Source organism: Macaca fascicularis, chromosome 1 (assembly GCF_037993035.2).
Source record: "Macaca fascicularis isolate 582-1 chromosome 1, T2T-MFA8v1.1".
NCBI classification, from domain to species: Eukaryota; Metazoa; Chordata; class Mammalia; order Primates; family Cercopithecidae; genus Macaca; species Macaca fascicularis.
In genome coordinates this window covers 73551709-73571744 of record NC_088375.1, presented here as the reverse complement: position 1 = coordinate 73571744, position 20036 = coordinate 73551709, and the positions used below count along the sequence as shown (strand labels likewise).

The following is a 20036-nucleotide window of genomic DNA, read 5'->3' as shown; positions in this document are numbered from 1 at the left end:
AGATGTAGGAAATAACCTGAAGCATTCTAGGGATAGAAAGGAATCTGGCATGGCCACAGCTCTGTGAACGGTGGAAAGAATGCTTCCATGCGTGCCAGAGCCAATAAAATGTGGGACCACATGGGTCATAATAAGAAATTGGGATTATATTATAGGAATAAATTCAAAAGGGTTATATGGTTCATAAAGATGATACTGGCTTACATATACACTTTATACACTTTTATAAAGATCCCAATGGAATACGGAAGGCCAAGATTTCACCATGAAGGCAAGTTTAGAAGCTATGACAGGAGTTTCTGAGAGAGAGAAATGTGGCTTGAACCAGGTGAAGTGAAAGTAAAGATACAGGGAAGTATACCTTATAGAATCTTCGGGGCTTGATGTTAGATTACATTTGGGGGTATGAAAAGTGAAAGTCTCAAGGATCATTATTTTTGTGTGTATTGTCCAAGAAAATGGATAGATGGACAAGATTGGGAGGTACATAGATTGTAGACAGGAAAAACAAGAGTTCTGTTTTGCATGTTTTTAGTTTTTGATATATCATCAGTCATCCAAATGGAGGTGTCAAGCAAACAGTTGGATTCTTGAGTCTGACACTCAGAAGAGAGTTTCAATCTAGACATATGCCTTTGGGGGTCTTCAGCATATGCATATTTAAAACCCATGCTGAATGGAGATCACCTGGGAAGTCAGTGTTGGAAGAGAAGAGAAGAGAGAAAAAGAAGAGAAAGGAGGAAACACAGAGAGGAGAGAGAGAACAGAGCCTACTGCTCTGAGGCATTACATCCTTTCAAGGTCCAGGAGGGGAAGACATCCCAGTAAACGAGGCCAGAGGCATAGCCAGAGAAGAAAAGAGAAGAAAGCATAGCACTGATGGGCAAGAAAAAGGAAAAGTGCACTCATTTGTTGAATTGTATAATTCAGGTAAATACTCGATTATGCCTACTTTCACGTATTCCAGGTAAATCGTATTAAAAAGTTTGAACTCCCCAGATAGTCTCTCAGGCCTTGATTTAAAATACACTCAGAGTGACAACCAAGGCAGAGAAATTATCCACTGCTAGTTGTCTGAAATTCACTTTCCAAAGGCAATTCAAAAATAAAATAAAGTAATAAAAATATATTTACACCAATTATGTATTTTTGTTCCTTACAGTTAGATATTTTTTAAAATCAACAGAAAAAATATCATAGTTCATGGAGGGATGGTGTGACTTTTGATACACTGTTTATTTTATCCTAACAATAAAACCTCATTGCGTTATTCTTGCCAGGAGTTTGGGTGACACCTCGACACATTATCATCAATTCTACAACTGTGGAATTATACTGGAGTCTGCCAGAAAAGCCCAATGGCCTCATTTCTCAATATCAATTGAGTCGTAATGGAAACTTGCTTTTCCTGGGTGGCAGTGAAGAGCAGAATTTCACTGATAAAAACCTGGAGCCCAATAGCAGGTAAACTAAAAGAAAACTTTACCAATCATACAGCAAGATTTGTACATTTCTCTGGGTTGGTAAGAAATGCATGTCCAACTGAAAGTTATTAAATTGTTTAATTAACTTCCTCATTCCTTGGCCATTCAACAACTGATAAAAGTGCTAAATCATTTAGTCTTTAGACTACATGAAATTTCTTAAAAATATAAATAATTTGTCTTCTGTTTGACATAAAAGCATGAGAATTTTTAAATATACAAAATACATGAAGTATTAAACTTTAAAAATTACCAAATTATCTTCAAAAACATGCATCCTTAAACTAGCAATAAAAGAGATGTAAAGCGTTTTGTTTTCCATCAACTCTCCTTTCTTCTTGTACAATGTTTCTCTACTTGCTACACTACATATAGTTGTGAGTAGTTTTAGAGGAAAAAGTTCCACATATTTGCATTTCATTCCCATTCATTTCTCAGTGGAGACAAAAACATATCTTAAATCAACAGATGTTTTATTGTAGAAAGTAGAGATCAATTTCATTTTATTGTAAGGAATAGCAGATCAATTTAAAAACATCTTTCTCTAAACATATTTCCCTGAACTCCAACCCATTTAAAAATGGGGAAGATTAATTTGAATCCTCCACAATCCACCAGCACACTCCAAGACTTTCCTGAAATCTTCAAGAAAAGCTATGAATTACTAGCAGGTTAAAAATAAAGTTGAAAGCAGCTGAAATTACAATGGTTTGGAGAGAATGTTGCCTGTGCAAGAAAAACTACCAAGTCAAGTTTCTGGAAAGGGAGCAAAGAATTTGCAATTTGTCACAAATGTAGAAATAAGCAATGGATACAAAACCCGGTTATCATTGTTCAAGTCTCTTGTGCATGGTTTTATGGCAATTCTTCTTTCTTTTTAAATATAGATACACTTACAAGTTAGAAGTCAAAACTGGAGGTGGCAGCAGTACTAGTGATGATTACATTGTTCAAACACCTATGTCAACACCAGAAGAAATCCATCCTCCATATAATATCACAGTAATTGGGCCTTATTCTATATTTGTAGCTTGGACACCACCAGGTAAAAAAAAAAAAGTGTGTGTGTGTGTGTGTGTGTGTGTAAATAATTTAAAGGAATTAATTAGAGATAAGAATGGAACTGTTAATATAGTAAATCAGAAAGACATAGTCGGTCTCCTGGATAAATACGAACAGAATCTAAACCACACTTCTAAGTGTGTAGATGCATGAGTACATACATACATACATAGAGATACAGGTATCTAGATGTCAGTATAAGTATATATATCTTTCTATGAAAGCAACACTTTCAAGTACAAGAGACTAAAAATCTTTTTACTCATCTTTTTTTTTTTTTTTTTTTTTTGAGATGGAGTTTCACTCTTGTTACCCATGCTGGGGTGCAATGGCGCGATCTCGGTTCACTACAACCTCTGACTCCTGGGTTCAAATGATTCTCCTGCCTCAGGCTCCTGAGTAGCTGGGATTACAAGCATATGCCACCACGCCCAGCTAATTTTGTATTTTTTTTTTTAGGAGAGACAGGGTTTCTCCATGCTGGTCAGGCTGGTCTCGAACTCCAGACCTCAGGTGATTCACCCGCCTTGGCCTCCCAAAGTGCTGAGATTAAAGGCACGAGCCACTGCACCTGGCTTCCTCTTCTATTAATATATCCAATGAAAGTCATATAGGTCAGAATTACCTTGAATGTTCATTTCCATGGGACTCCTTAGATTGGATCATTGACATTATACCATTCCTTTTATATTATATCAGCGAATGCGGAGTTTGGAAAGACAGTTGTTCACTCCGCCCATGTACCTTGGGTTGTGACCACTTATGGTAGCTGCATTTTTCCTCTGTAAGCTGAATAGCCTTCACTGAGCCATTTAGTCATTATTGGGTTGCCTTGTGACTTAGTGCAATATTATATTTTGAAGTAAGCACCATCCTCGGGTAAAATCCTGACTGCGTTAATACCGTGGAGTAAAGAGTAGAGTGAGATTTGCTTTCTCTGTCTTTTAACATAAAGGACACATGGGGGACTTTCCTTTCCAAGTAAAATTTAAAATTGATTAAGATGTTAAATACACTTCAAAAATATGTGACTTTATTTTTCATATCTAGTCTTAAGATGAAATTGAGACACACCCTTTTTGTCCCCATCAGAATAAGTTTAGCTACAGTTCAACAAGGCACCAAATAGTTAGTAACAGCCATTTGGGCCATCAGTAGATCCATTCCATAACATAATTAGCAGAGGCCTATTTTTATTGAATCGAATGGTCAAAACAGGTAATATTGTATAGCTATAAAGATAGTGTAAAGGCCTAATACATAAAACTTAAGTTCTTATATACCAACACCTTCTGCTATAATCTAAGATCAAAGAGAAAAGATTATGTTTCCTCAAAATTCAAAAGAAAGTTTACAAAGAGCTTTATAAGCAAAGAAAAATATAAGTTGCTCTAAAATATTAAATGTACATTATTTCACCCACTTTTGTTTTAAAATAAATGTACAACATATTAAATAAAATATAAAGGAATAATTAATAGTGGCAGAATGCATCATAAAGTGCTATAATCTTTATGTTTTAAGAGTGTAGATATTCTTGAACTCTGTTCTTAATGTCAATAGAGACATATCTTCTGCTGTGGGAAATATACAAATTTATAGTCCCCTTTACAGAATTGATTTCTACTTTCATGGAATAGCATTGCTATCTTGTGATTTTTAAATTTTATTTATTTATTTATTTATTTATTTATTTATTTATTTATTTTGAGACAGGGTCTTGCTCTGTCACCCAGGCTGGAGTGCAGTGGTGCAATCTTGGCTCACTGCAACCTCTGCTTCCTGGGTTCAAGTGATTCTACTGCCTCAGTCTCCCAAGTAGCCGGGACTGTAGGCACACACCACCATGCCTGGCTAATTTTTGTATTTTTAGTAGAGACGGGGTTTCACCATGCTGGCCAGGCTGGTCTCGAACTCCTGACCTCAAGTAATCTGCCCACCTCTGCCTTACAGAGTGCTGGGATTACAGGCATGAGCCAATGTGCTTGGCCACAATTTTTTAGTATATTTCTTCTTGGTATTTTTATTGTGCTGTTGTGTTTTTGCACCACAAAATAAAATGAAGCTGGATAGAGCCAATCTAAGACCAGATTTAGCCTATTGACAAGAAGGTTTTAGATTCAGACCAGGGTCTGCTACAATCCAAATTCTGCAAGAACAATAAGGGAAATTTCAGGGTGATGAGCAAAGTTGGTGATTTCCTTACCCTATGACTGGGAAGTCCCATGGTTTATCAAAATATCTGTTATTTTAACATTATTACACATATCAGTTGCCATTGCTAATCTGAAGACTTCATGCTCAGTGTGGATTTGAAAATATCTTTATTTTATGACTATGAAAGTAAGACAAATGAAAAAGCCAGGATTCATATCCCAGTACTGCCAGCTATTAGCTGAACTTAGTCTCTAAGTCTCAATTTTCTCCATCTGTGAAGTGGAGATAACAATAACACCTACATGTAGGCAGGTAGGGTTGCTGTAAAGATTAAACGAAGTAATTTATATAATAAATACGTTATCTAGTTCTGTATAATATTCTATAGATACCAATGGTGATTGTTTGAAGAATTATTTTTTTGTCTTTAATTGCTCATTTTAAAACATTCTTGTTCCAACATTTGCTGGGTCTCAAAGCCTCCATTTCAAAATAATAAAACTGCCTACTGAGGTTTGGACCTCTTTCAAATTTCCCAGCATGTGTCATTTTTTTCTTTGAATTCAATATCACACTTAAATGTTTAATGTATCATGTTCGAAAGGTATCATTGTGGAACAGAACACAACTTTCGCTTGTTTAATATGACCTTAACTCTCACATACCTCAGGCTTTGTATAAATTGTTCATTCTGGTCCAGCCTAGGGGATATTGTAGAATGCTTTACACACTAACTCTAACCATTTAACCAATGGTTAATAAATCTGTAATATTCAGACTTGTCAATCTTATAGTTTAAGATGCACAAAATCCATTTCAGAAACCATATAATATAAGGAAAGATTAAAATCTTAAATTAAACCTTTTTCCTGGTGCCTAGAAGGATTTTAAACTCAGTAAACAGTCAAATGATTTTGACTTATGTGTAATCTACAGTTGATTTTATTGGAAAGTACCTCACGCTGTGTTTTGATTTGGATAATAAAAACATTTTTCTATTCCTGAATAGTCACAAATATATATTTTAAACAGAAAGAAAATAAATTTGTAAGTGGAGATTGTTTATTTGCTCACAATAGTTTTCTAGGTATTCATCATACTCCCTGCCATTACAAAATGATTACATCATGGACAGAGCTGAATAATGGGCAAAACAGTCCATGCCTGTAGTTCCCAAACCTGAACGAACATTAGAATCACCTAGGAAGCTTGTGTAAAGACAGATTCTCAACCCCAAATTTACTAAGAATCTCCTGGGATAGAGTCAAGAAATACAGAGCTTTTTAAAAACTCCACATAGGACTTTGATATGCTACCGAGTGCTTTTAGAAATAGTAGCCCAGAGGACCAAGGAACAGACCTAGGTATTGTTGAAACCAAATGATTCTGGGAAAACAATGTTTTACTGGATGTGTCAGTGGCGTGCCAAAACTACAAGAGGTAGTTGTGGAAAATGGCAAGCCGCTGAAGGGAAAACAGCCACGTGACAACAATGATCTCCGCAGCATGAAGAAACTAGTAACTAGGAAGCTTTACCTACTCATCCAAAAATCTAAAAGGAATACACATGATTTACCAAAAGCATGGATCACACTCACCAAGTGAAATTGGTGAATTACAATAATTTTTTTCTCTGAAAACATAAATCCACCAGTTTCTCTTGAATGTCTAAAGCAAGCTTGTCCAACCTAAAGCCCGGGGTGTCTTTGATTGCCACCCAACATAAATCCATAAACTTTCGTGGGTTTTTTTGCAATTGTTTGTTTTAGGTCATCAGCTATTGTTAGTGTTAGTGTGTTTTATATGTGACCCAAGACAATTAATCTTCTTTCAATGTGGCCCAGGGAAGCCAAAATATTGGATACTCATGGTCTAAAGCCAAAATACTGGCTAAATTTTATTTGATTTTTTAAATATGCATTTTGTTTTGTGGTTAATGTGAACAGAGTAACCTTAGACAGGTAAGTTGCTGGGAGAAAAACTGTCTATGTGGTTACTTGGCAACCGAAAAATTACCTAGACAATTAACTGGATTTTCAGTTTTCAAATTATTGTTCCAATGCTATAAATAAACTAAATCTTAGTACATGTTTATAACTCCTACTAGTGAAAGGTAAGATCTAGAGAATAGTGACAATACCCAGTGGGAGAGTACCTGTGATACTGATAACAAATGTCATGTACATATATTCATATTACTTGGTGTATTTGCCATTTGTTAAACTCCTACTATGTGCCAAACACTGATAAGCTCTTTCTCTGCCTTACCTCAGTTAATTTTTATGCAAACTCTAGGAGACAGGTAATATCATTATCCCCATCTTAAGGTAAGAAATTTGAATATCAAAAAAGTGATATAATAATATGCTCAACGTCACACTGCAGAGCCAGGATTCAAATTCAGGTCTACTGTCTGCTATTGCCTTTTAAGACCAGTTCCTTCCTGTCTTTGGGGTAACCTTAAATCCAAGTCGACTTTTCATTTATTGACCAAAGTCTCTCAGATTTATGATGGATCAACTATGATGTTTGAAATAGTAGCTCAGAGAGCCAAGAAACAGAGCTGGGTGTTGGTGAAAACCAAATGATTCTGGGAGAATAATATTTTACTGGGAGCATCAAAACCAGAAGAATTATTCGTGGAAAGTGGTGAGCCCCTGAAGGGGAAATATCCACATGGCAACAATAACGTTTTGCAGTGTGAAGGAAGTAGTAACCTGAAAGCTTTACCTACACATTCTAGAAGGAATAGACATGACTTAAAACCAGATTCCAGGTGCAGGAAGATTTTAGTTAGGTGGGAGGGGAGGAGAGTCACTTCTCAAATTGCTGTAAAGAGATCATCCAAATTCTATTTTAAAGTCTTGGTAAATATTCCCCTATCTCGCGGGTAAACCCTCATCTACTTTACCTTATTCTTTCTTGATAAATGTCAGTAGTAACATTGCCAAAACACTCCAAGCTCTAGAAAATCAAGATCTCTAGCCTTTTGAGTATCATTTGAACCTCTAAATCAGGTGATGTACAAACAGCATATCCTTATAAAAATTTTGCTGAATTAATGGAGGAACTCAATGGTGAGTGAGCCTCCACACCTATTATGCAGTCAAATGTAAATTGTGGATATCCTGCCATTTAAAATTATTCAAACATTTGATTTTCTCTTAAAGTCATCCTTCCTCTACATTAACTTAATCTTAAACAGAGACACACACACACAAAGAGAGAGAGGCAGAGAAACAGAGAGATATTTCTTCTTTAATGACAAACAGAGCACATACATGTATTTTCCAAAGACTGCCTCTTGTCTTATGGATGTGCAATTTTTTTCACCTTTCAGAAAAGGACATATTGTTTTCTAACACGGAATGGACTCCACTATTTAGTTGTCCTCTGGCCTTGGGCAAGCTGCATAATGTTTCCCAAATTCAGGTTTCTCATCTGTACAAGGGGATATTAAATGCCTACCTTATACTGTTATATGAAGTAAATGAGATGGCATGGTAACACTCCATTATTGTTTGAACCTCCAGGTAATATAAACCACGTTAGTTTATTCCTAAACATTTCCTCTCACCTTTTACCAGCTCTCAACATTGGATCAGGACTTTTGTATTCATATTAAAGAGAGCATTTGTATTAAAGAGAACAAAGGATATATGTTACCTTAATAGGTTAAAAATTATGGAAAATTAAATAGCAAATGCTTCATGGAACATAAATGGTTTACTCAGAATAAAAACGGAGATAGATAACCCTGCTGTTTAAGAATCTAAACATTCAAAATTATTTAAACTCTGAAGGTAATAATGAGTCTTTCTAATTTATCAAGATGATGACTGTATTTTGAACTGTTCTAGCCCTTAATCATGTTCTAATTAACAATGCCATTGCATTAAACACATACTTTTTCTCACTGAGGATGGTGAGTCATTTAGGTTTAACACACAGTATTGAAATACTGGTGCTTTTCCTTTAACATTAATATCTTACTCCATTAAAGAAGGAATTAGCAACAATTCACTGAGAAATAATTTGTATTAATATTGCTCTAGAAATATAAATGTTTTTATTTATCATTTTGATTAAAGGTTACCTAACCATAATATGGTCTATTTATGGACATTAGACATCTTGGCATTCAGTTAACTCATCAGCTGCAGTGTATTATATCGGATACTATTCATTTAAAGTCAAAATTTACATTAGCTTTCTAAAGGATTCACGTTACATTAATTGGGATGATTCAACATTGACAGTTGTTTCACTTTTCTTAACTTATAAGTGCAATAACCAAATGATGAGGAGTGTTGAGTTTCAGAAGAAAATGTAAAACTCACTTCAGTGGTTTGCATTTTATTTTGGATATTTAAAAATGTATCTTTCATTATTGAGTTTTAATATATGCTAGGCATTTTGCTAAGAGATTAACAAATATCTCATTTAGTGTTCATGATAACTTAATGTAGTATGTCCTATTGTTTTCCTCATTTTACTAATGAAAAAGGTCAATTTAGACACTCCAGGCTATTTTCTCTAGGTTATTCTTTAAGTAGGTGTCAGAGCAGGGCTGACCCACCATGGGTCTGAGTCCAAGTCTGACTCAAAACTAGTATTCTATATTTTCTCGATATTTTTCAACCTAAACCGTGCCTAAAGCAAATGATTTTTCATGAGTTCTACTGTAATCCCATTTAAAAGCTAAAAAACTGATTTTTGCTGTATATATAGGAAGTATGAATGAAGACAATGTAATTCAGGATCAGTCCACCCAGTAACCCAATAGAATCATTTTATTTGTGGCTCAAAACTTCATGGGATGTAATTCATTTGCCTTTGGGTAAATTGATTCCTCTATTCATGTAACTAACATGGAAATGATTTCTGAGCCCCACTCAGGGTCAAAATATGATGCTGGACGCCCTAAAAGTTACAAAGAGGGAGGAGACACTGTCCCTCTTGTCAGGAACCCTACCATCTAGTAAGGTAGAAAAGACATAAATGATAACTATTATACAACCAATGTTAAATTTCCATACAATTGGTATGAATGAGTTCAAGAGGGTCCTATTTTACTTCTGTTCCCCACAAAAGGCCTAATCAAGATGCCCCTACATATATAGTGCAGAATTTAGCTCGATTTGTTAAAAGCACCATGTTAAGTGCAACCCAGTGTTTTGAAACAACTGCCTCTATCAAACTGAATTAATAGTTTCCTCTTAGAATTTTTCCTGTTCCAGCTCCTAAGAAAAGATTTAAAAAAGGATTATTGATTGACTTGTCCCATTGTAAAGTATGCACCTGCTGTGAAACGAAGCCATGGAGAAAAAAAAAAAAAAGTTGAATAATTTAACTTTTTTATTTGTAAAGATAATCAGGGTTTTTCTGATTACATCTTAACTTCATAAATGTTAAATAACCTATCAGCATCTAGTTGTTGTAAATTATGAAAAGGAGCATTGCAAGGAATATTAACCAACAAAATCCTTGTTCTTTAGTGAACAAGAAAATGTGTTATGGCAGCTTGTCATTGTGCGACTGGTAACTTTGACACCAAATAACAAAACTGCCATTTGCACTTAGGGTAAATTGGTTCACCTGAGCTTCCACTGCTCCTCTTGCTCTGACATAAATTTATGAACTCGGGAACTAACCAAGTCGTGTGGCTTCCCAGCTGACTTTAACAAATATGCCCATTTCATTTCATTTAGTCATCAGAATACCAGGGGGCTCAGTCGTTTCAGACTCATTGCAGATGGTATAGGGTTTGTAGGAACACAAGAGACTTTCATGTCACAGTCCTGTAAATTATGACAGTGGTGGGGGCTCTCTTTCCTAAATGCATGTCAGTGTTTGACGTGTTCACGGCTTAGAGGAGCATTTTCTGTTTCAGTACCTCATAGGTATATGTAAAGGACATTTATTTCTGATTAACAAAGAGGTGAAAAATACATTTTCTATGCTCATGGTTTGGCTAGACATGTTTAAATCTGGATTAAGATTATGTTTATATTTGACATGCAGTAGAAGCACAGTTTTGTTCCCTCATCCCCTGGGAGTCCTGTCCTTTTTACAACAAAAGTTTCTTCTTGAAGGATGCAAGGCCTGGAAGCAGAACAGTAGGTACAGACTGAAGACATAAAGTAAAACAACCTCAGATGAATTGGAGGGAATGCCACTCCAAATTACTGCTAAGAATGAATAATACAATATTTTCATAGGAATGCAATTTGATCGTATCCAAGTACACATAAAAAATAAAACCAGATAACAAAATAGTGTTACAAAGACATTAACTTGAATGAATGTAACATTTATTTGTAGTTGGAATAGCAACTTTATATGAAAGATGGATTCAAAAGTGTTTGAGGGCACATGAAAACAGTGCCATAGCTGTTTTTTGTTCTTTATTTCATTTTGTTCCATTTTGTTTTGTAGAGATGTTGACCATTTATTAAGTACTTTCTATGTTATGAGAATATATTAAAAGGCTTACAGTTATTTTCTAATTTAATCCTCACAGCTCTCTATGAGGTAGCTATTAGTATCATCATTTTACACATGAAGAGACAACATTCGTAGAGGTTAGTTAATTTGGCAGTGGGCGCTTGGGAAATAAGGGCAGAAGAAGGATTTGATCTGTCTGATACCACTCTGTGGTGTGTCTAGTTCAGCAAGAATGATGGCATGTTTTTATGAATGTGTGTTTGTCAAACTTTTCTGTGAGAACTGTCCTAGGAACAAAGAAGACAGGATGAACATGCAATCCCAGGTGGTCTGAAAACAGAGCCTGAAGCAATCATCATTAGCTTGCAATTTCTTTAACGTCTTGCTTTTTATCTTAAAAATTCATGTAAATTTGCCATTGTATTCCAGTGTTTGTCTTCATCCAAAAAATAATATATTATACGATTGATCATTTGGGAAAACATTTTCTACTAATCTCATTGGCTAAAGAGTGATAACACTGTTATATTTCAGGATATTAGGAAGATCTGAAGAAAACTAAGCCCAATAACAGGTTCAAGGTTCCAGCAATTCTTCCCCTCTTCATTTTATCATAAATATGTGGGTTCACCGCGAGGCAGAGGTTTCAGTGAACCAAGATCGCGCCACTGCACTCCAGCCTGGCAACAGAGCAAGACTTCATCTCAAAAGAAAAAAAAAAAAAAAAAAAATCAAAAACACTCTGTGGTTTCAAACAACAGCTTTTATTACTCCCTGCTTTACTGCTACGGCAGGGTAACAATAGGGAGAAGTGCCCAAAATGTGATATGGAATGCTTTGTCATTCCAGGATTCTCTGGATGGAAATTTCCATAAGCATATCTTCCTGCTGAAGGTCAAAGTGCAAACTGAGAGGGTCCCCAATTCTTTCTTCAATCTCTCTTACTGCCTCAAGCAACGCGCTCCAAAAAATATTTTTTGCAGAGAGGAAGAAGAAGCCTGATTACATTACTCTTTGTTTTACCTCTGGCACAGTACTTAAATTTTTCTCATCCATTAATGAACTGAGTCTCAAATGGTCTTTATTATCAATTCTCCTTATCCAACTCTCAAATTTCATTTAAATTATTACAGTCTTGTTGAGTAAAAACTGTCAGTTTTGTCATGGAGTGGTGAATTAGGCCTGGAAGAATAGCCTTTAAATAGGCCTCTTACGTGTATTCACCATACCAGTAAAGAGAAAAAGTTATTTTTTAGGCATTTAATTTTTGTTATGGCATCTTTTCCTGTTTCTTTGTGGAGCAAAATAGTATAGAACTCTTTATTACCTGAAACTAAGTGGCAGTGTCGTGGGTCAGGCCAACTTTTCATCCATGTCTAGGGTAGAAAATGCACACTGAGTTCATTTTAAAGCAATAGCGAGAGACTAAAATTACATTGTCCTTTGGTTACAGTATGAACAGTTATACTTGTTCAGCACACTGGCACATCAGCATAAACATTTTCTTCTGTCCTACAGTTGGTTCATTCTGAGGTGACTATTACAGAGTCTTCAACTCTACAATTGGCTAGCAAAAGTTCTAATCATTCACCATACATATAATTTTCTAATCTTGAACTTTTAGAAAGAAAAACTCACACCCAATTTTTGTGAACAAAGAAACGGGATTCTGCTGGTTCCCCTTCCTCAAACAGGGAAATATGTGTTTCCCAAATTTTCCACATCAAAGTGATATTCCAAAAAGAGGTACAGTAAGTCCTTAATGTCATTGATAGGTTCTTGGAAACTTCAACTTTGAGTGAAAAGATGTATAAGGAAACCAATTTTAGCTTAGGCTACTTGACACAAGCAAGATTTAAGTTGCAAGGCGTATTTCTGGTCACGAAAACATCACCAAACTAAACATCATCAAAGAAAGACCAAAACACTTCTAATATTAAACTGAAATAAATATGAGCTATACATACATTTAAGAAAGATTAACAGAAACAAGATCTTTTTTAACCTAAGTTTTGGCAAATCAGCGAGTGACAACAGCCACAGGGATAAATGTTTTTGAGCAGAAATTAGAAGAAACTCCCCTTACCACCATTCATTAGTAAAAAACAATCACAAATAGGGCAAGCTCACGGAAGGCTTTTGTACAGCATTGTTTATTATACATCTATATGATAGTAACACACTTAATGAATCTTTACTTTACAATTATTCATTCATTCATTCATTTTCTGACACACTTTTTCCAGTTCAGGGTAGGGGTAGCCAGGGCCTAACCAGGCAACTCAAGGCCATTCCGTCACAGGGAACACACACACACACCCACACTCACTCAGACTAGGACCATTCAAACACACCAATTAATTTAATGAGAACATCTTTAGGATATGGGAAAAAACTAGAGTACTCATAAAAAACCCACACAGACATGGGGAGAACATGTAAATTTCACACAGACAGTGGCTGCAGCTGGGAATCAATTTTTTTCCTCATCAATATTAATGAAACAATGTTGAATGAAACAACATTATTCGAGGACCTACGATACTATGATTGTTCCTGTATTTGAATATCCTTTGACATGATCCCATAAATCTCCAGGGCAGGTGTATTTCAGGTTGGGATACTTGGTCTGCAGAACTTTAAATTTCTACCTGTAACATGCTTGTTCCATCAGTAATGATTCTTACTTATCCATCATTTGTTTCCTTGCTTCGGAACAGTCTCCAAGAATGACTCTGCCTTACTGCACATGTTTTCTCAAACCTATCTTGTCATTTTTCCCCCAGGTGTCTTACTCTAAGATGCCATTATCAAGGAAAAGCATAAGTATAGTGATATAAGTGTTGGTGTCAGATGGGCCTAAGTTCAAGTCCTAGCTTCTCCAATTAATCAGTGTGCAATCTGAAACAAGTTATTTAACTTATCTGAGTTTTAGTTTTCTCATCTTAAAAAACAGTAGTATTTATCATGCAGTATTGTCTTAAGGGTTCATTCATTCATTCAATCAACTAACATTTATTGAGCTGCTACTTTGTGCTAAAGTCTAGGCAGTGGAACCACATTGGAGAAAACAAAGTCCTAATTTATACAGTTGACATTCTAGTAGTATTAAATGAGATAATTCATGCTGCCTGGCATAACAGAGGGATGCAATAAAATGACTCTTCATGTTCGTACTACTTCTGCAAGCATTGTAAAGACTTTCAAACTGGTTTCCCTATGTCTTGTCTCTCATGTTTTTAAGCCACTATTCACTTCCCAACAGTGCTATCATTCTAAAATATAGATAGACTCTCATTTTCTTGTTGATACCTGCAAAGTCTCCTTGTTGCTGATTATATATAAAGCCCAAATTTCTCAAAGAAATAATCGATGAAATTTAGTAGTCACTTGAGTTTGGGAGTGAAGAAGGCAGGATCCACTCTAAAAGTCTTACTCTAAGATTTCCATCCTAGGAAAATGGGAAGATGGTATTATGACTTACCAAAAGAGGAAACCTAGGAAAAAGAACAGGCTTGGGAGTGGAAAATATAGCTAGCTCTGTTTTAGACTTGTTGAGATTATAGCCTCTGAGGAATATCCATGTAGAAATGCCTAGTAGGCTGTTGAAAATACAAAGCTGTAACACAGGAAAGATAGAAAGCTAGAGATAAGAGTTTAGGAATCAATGATAGAATGTTAGTAGTTTAAGCTACTAGAATAAATGTTCCAGATAGTTTAGCCATGATGCTCTAAATTTAAAATAAACATTCTCAGTCTGGGTTGCCAAATTTTACGCAATCTAGCACCTTTCCTGAGGAAGCAATTGATCAGTACTTCTGAAGATGATCAATATCTCCTTCAGACACCTCTTTTTCATCTATCCTACACAAAATCCTAAGCATCTTTGGTTTGTACCAGCCCTTCCACTCGGTAAATATAGAGGCCACATCTATAAAAAGCAAAACCACATTTCATTCCTTAGACTTCATCTCTCTTAGGTCATTGAGTCCTGTGCTTTCTCAGTAATGTTATCTGTAGATTCCACTGTTTCTAGAGTAAAGATAGACTTATGTAGGTACTACAGAAGTAAGTAACTAAACTCATAAATGTTAAAAACTCTCAGATCAAGGAGAAAATGTAATAGGAAATTTCGTTATATTCTTCATTCAAAACTCATATCCTGTCCTTGAAGAAGTATGCCTGTTGTTCACGACCAAATAAAACTTAACAAGCATTTAATTATATAAATAGATTTTGATGAGGCTAAACTGACAAGACTTGCTTTCTTTTTTTTTGTTGTTGTTGTTTTTTGTTTTTTTTTTTTTTTTGAGACGGAATCTCGCTCTGTCGCCCAGGCTGGAGTGCAGTGGCGCGATCTCGGCTCATTGCAAGCTCCGCCTCCTGGGTTTACGCCATTCTCCTGCCTCAGCCTCCTGAGTAGCTGGGACTACAGGCGCCCGCCACCGCGCCCGGCTAATTTTTTGTATTTTTAGTAGAGACGGGGTTTCACCGTGGTCTCGATCTCCTGACCTTGTGATCCGCCCGCCTCGGCCTCCCAAAGTGCTGGGATTACAGGCGTGAGCCACCGCGCCCGGCCAAGACTTGCTTTCTTTAGGAAGGAATGGTGAAAAATGGCAATGATTGAACCCAAATTTTCTATGTATTTAGGGCCATAAGTCTCACTGACAGTGAACTGTCCTGGCCCAATAATTAATGCACTGGGAATTCTCTAGGTAGACCATGATTTGGATATTTTATGGGCTGTTATGTCAAGGATCCATATCAGATAGGAGGCATACACAATGCTCGACAGAAAAATTATTGTCACAAGCAAAATCGGTGTTGTTTTTTATGAACTTTAAAAGTAAGTAAGCCTAGAAAAAATATATGACAGCATAATTGCCTTATATGTTTTAAGTGAAATGTGCCTTCATTTTTATTTGCCAATAGAGTATACTTTTAAATAGAAATATTACACTTTTAAAAATAGATTATGCGATTATGCACATTTCTTACTTTTGGAATACACAGTCTAATATTTCCCAACTTAACTTTTATGCAGCTTTTAATTGCTATAGTAAGAAGTAATTTATTTTTCAATTACAACTTTTTTTTTTTTTTGAGACGGAGTCTCACTCTGTCACCCAGGCTAGAGTACAGTGGCACGATCTCAGCTCACTGCAACCTCTGCCTCCTGAGTTCAAGCGATTCTCCTGCCTCAGCCTCCCAAGTAGCTAGGATTACAGGCACACACCACCATGACCGGCTAATTTCTGTATTTTTAGTATAGACAGGGTTTCACCATGTTGGCCAGGATGGTCTCGATCTCCTGACATCATGATCCACCCACCTCGACCTCCCAAAGTGCTGGGATTACAGGCATGAGCCACCATGCCCGGCCTCAATTACAAAATTTTAAATAGACATTATTTTTAAGAGACAAACATTTGTTGCCCATTCTGTATTATATGTATACATACATACGTATATATATGTGTGTGTGTGTACATATATAATTTGTTTATGTTCTCTCTCTCTCTCTTTAAAGGGATCCTCATCCCCAAAATTCCTGTGGAGTACAATGTCTTACTCAATGATGGAAGTGCAACACCTCTGGACTTCTCCGTTGGTCATCACCAATCCACCCTTCTGGAAAATTTGGCTCCATTCACACAGTATGAGATAAGGATACAAGCATGTCAAAATGGTGAAAGTCTTTCAGACATTTGGCCTGGGTGTTTATGAAAAAGTATTTCATTAAAAAATTTCATTAAAAAGGAATAGATTCTCAGTCCAAATACAAAGACTAACTTTTCATTTCTTATTTGTAGTGGACTGCTTACCCAGAAAAATCACAGTCTGGCATCGAGTGAAGCATTATGCATTTCTGCACATTAAATCATGAATATTTAAATATATTAAAATGGTGGTTTTGCAAAGTCTTGTTTTATAAGGCCCTTTGAAAGAAAAACACCTAGCTCACATAAAGGAGTCTCTGGTAATATAAAACACAAATGAGTATTCCAAAAATTTCACAGAAAATATATTTACCTTGGCTTTATTTAAATTTTATCCAGGAGGAGGAAGTGAGAAGTTATTTAAAAGTTGAATTATACCCAAGTGAATCGTGCATATTTTATAGTGCTTCCTTGAACCCTACTTCATGTATACAAACTATCACCTTGTATTTCATGGTTTAGGCTGTAGTCAGTGAAATTTTCATGTATCTGTGTTGTGTTAAGGAAAAGCCTCCCCTATTTCCTTTCTCTCTCCAAATGGATAAATAGCTAAATATAAACTGAGATTTAGGATGGGAGAACAGGGAATCAAGAGAGGTATACATTATTTTATTTATCTCTTTTAAATTAAGTATAAACATTAACAGATATGGATATATTATCTATATTATATATGTGTATATCATATGTAACATGATATATGTGATGTCATCATACGTGTTTTATAACATATAACACTCATTTGCTAAATAAAGTATGTAACTCACCTTAATATACAAAACATTTTGCTTCACCTTAAAGAAATTTATCAGATTCGATGTGCAGTTAAAACTCCTGTATTAAATGTCCTTAGGAATTTCTCTTTCCACATAGTGCTAGTTCTCATGGAGTTGGTTAGAATTATGAGTCTGCAATTTTGCTATGCTGAACTCATCAGAAATTGCTAGTTGATTTGTCCACTTTTCTCTAAAAAATGGACCATGGCATTTTTGTTTGAGGGATATTGCTTGCTCTGATCTGTCTTCACCTGATAAACATGAAAATAATTTTAAATTAATGTTTTATTGATTTAAGTGCAAGTCAACATCTGCATCTCCATGTCCCTGAAACTGTGCAATGGAGGTACAATATCCTTCAAATAAATTGTTTGATTCTTGTGTGTTTGAATAATGTCCATAAGTTTAAAATATTGGCAAAATAAAATATTATTAAAAGCATACAAGATGTGTAGGCCACACAAACACTTGTGAAATTCAAGTGCATTATCACTTTCTGGTTAGAATGACTACAATAAATAGAGAATCTTGAGCTCAGACAAGAATATGCCTTATTGTTTATGTCTATGTAAATATGTGGCTAATTAATGGGTTTTCCAAAAATGATTTTCTATTTAAATGTTCACATCCCATAAAAATTTATCTGAAAAACATGTACAAGTATATATGCAAAAGCACAGGTAAAAATAATTTTCATGATATCAGTACCCTTCTATATGAATATGTAGCTCTTTTCCTTGCTTGAAAAAATTACTGAAGACCTCAATTTATTTTCAAGGAAGTTGTGGAGTTAGCAGTAGGATGTTTGTCAAAACACCTGAAGCAGCCCCAATGGATCTTAATTCTCCTGCTCTTAAGGCACTGGGGTCAGCTTGCATACAGATTAAATGGATGCCACCTGAAAAACCAAATGGAATCATCATCAACTACTTTATTTACAGGTAAGATTGGCTGTTACTATTATTTTTAGTTATTTAAGAATGTGTACTGCTCCAACACGGCAGAATCAAGTGCGTTTTATATTTCCATAAGAGCATGAATGGGAATTCATGTTTTGTTTTTGTGAGTTTTTTATTTGTTTGTTTTGTTTGTTTGTAGTACCTAACAGTGGGGACTGAGATTGGTGCTCAAACTTTTACAAATTAACCAAGGAAAAAAGTCATAACTACCATAAAACATTTTGGATAGAGATCTGTTTGAAAACTGAGACCTTATAGCCCACATAGACTTATATTTAGTGATGGGACAGAACAGCCCTCTAAAACAGGGGTTCCTAACCCCCAGGCCACAGAGTCCGTGGCCCATTAGGAACCAGGCCACACAGCAGGTGAGTGGCTGGTGAGCAAGCATTACCACCTGAGCTTCACCTCCTGTCAGATTAGTGGTGGCATTAGTTTCTCATAGAAGTGCAAACCCTATTGTGAACTGCGTGTGTGGGAGATCTAGGTTGTGCCTTCCTTGTCAGAATCTAATGCCTGATGATCTGATTGGAATAATTTCATCTTGAAACCATACCCTCTAACTGCACCGCACCAGTGTGTGGAAAAACTGTCTTCCACAAAACCAGTCCCTGGTGCCAAAAAGGTTGGGGACCACTGCTTGACCAAGAAAACATAGTCTTTCCAGAGAGGAAACCAGATACAAGACAAGAATTCTAATATTTCTCATTACTTATTATGCAGAGATTAAAAAGGTTTTTCTCCTCCTCCAAAGACGGTGCTTTTCATAAGCAGGAAAAGGGGCTCTCCTCTCCAGTTTTCCTTCTGTTTTAATAAGCCTCCACTCCACTGGTTAGATGGTGTTATAGCAGCTTGTTCCATCATGTGCAGAATTTATTGAGTGTACCTACCTAAAATAAAGAGGGAATAGGGAAGAGAGGAAGAGAAAGATTGAGGAAAGAGAGAGAGACAAAGAGAGATTGAGAGAGAGAGAGAAAATAGTGGAAGAGAGAGATAGACCATGAACATTTTGGTTTGAAGGATATTTTGCTCTCTGATCTAGTCTTCACCTGATCAACATGAACATTGCTTTAAATTAATGTATTCTTTAAATAAATAATGAATGAGAAGGAGAAGGAGCAGGCAAAGGAGGAGCATGAGGGAGAGATGTAGGTAGGGTGAGAAGAAGAGAAAAAATAGAGAAAGTGAGAGGGAGGGGAGTAGAAAGTACAATGCAAAGAGCCAAGGGGGCAAATAACCTGTCAACTGATGGCTTGCTACTTAAGACAGAAAACACAATCATTGGTAGACATACAGGATTTGCAGATTGAGAAACCCAATCCCATTCTGAAACCAATGTATTTCCTTTGAGTGTACGAAGCAGAACACCTTTCCTCTCAGACCCTCATACCCCGCACCTCTTCAACATCCTTTGTTAGTGTGTCCAGCAAC

General features: G+C 35.9%; 1 protein-coding gene across 1 annotated transcript in view; it reads left to right on the top strand.

The window, feature by feature from the left end:
* Window positions 1–20036, top strand: part of USH2A (usherin) — an 800507-nt gene that overhangs the window by 664742 nt on the left and 115729 nt on the right. Inside the window, exons 57-60 of the mRNA XM_005540847.5 lie at window positions 1281–1464; window positions 2372–2529; window positions 16681–16839; window positions 18425–18587. Coding sequence (XP_005540904.3) covers window positions 1281–1464; window positions 2372–2529; window positions 16681–16839; window positions 18425–18587 — 664 coding nt within the window. The remainder of the gene's footprint in view (window positions 1–1280; window positions 1465–2371; window positions 2530–16680; window positions 16840–18424; window positions 18588–20036) is intronic.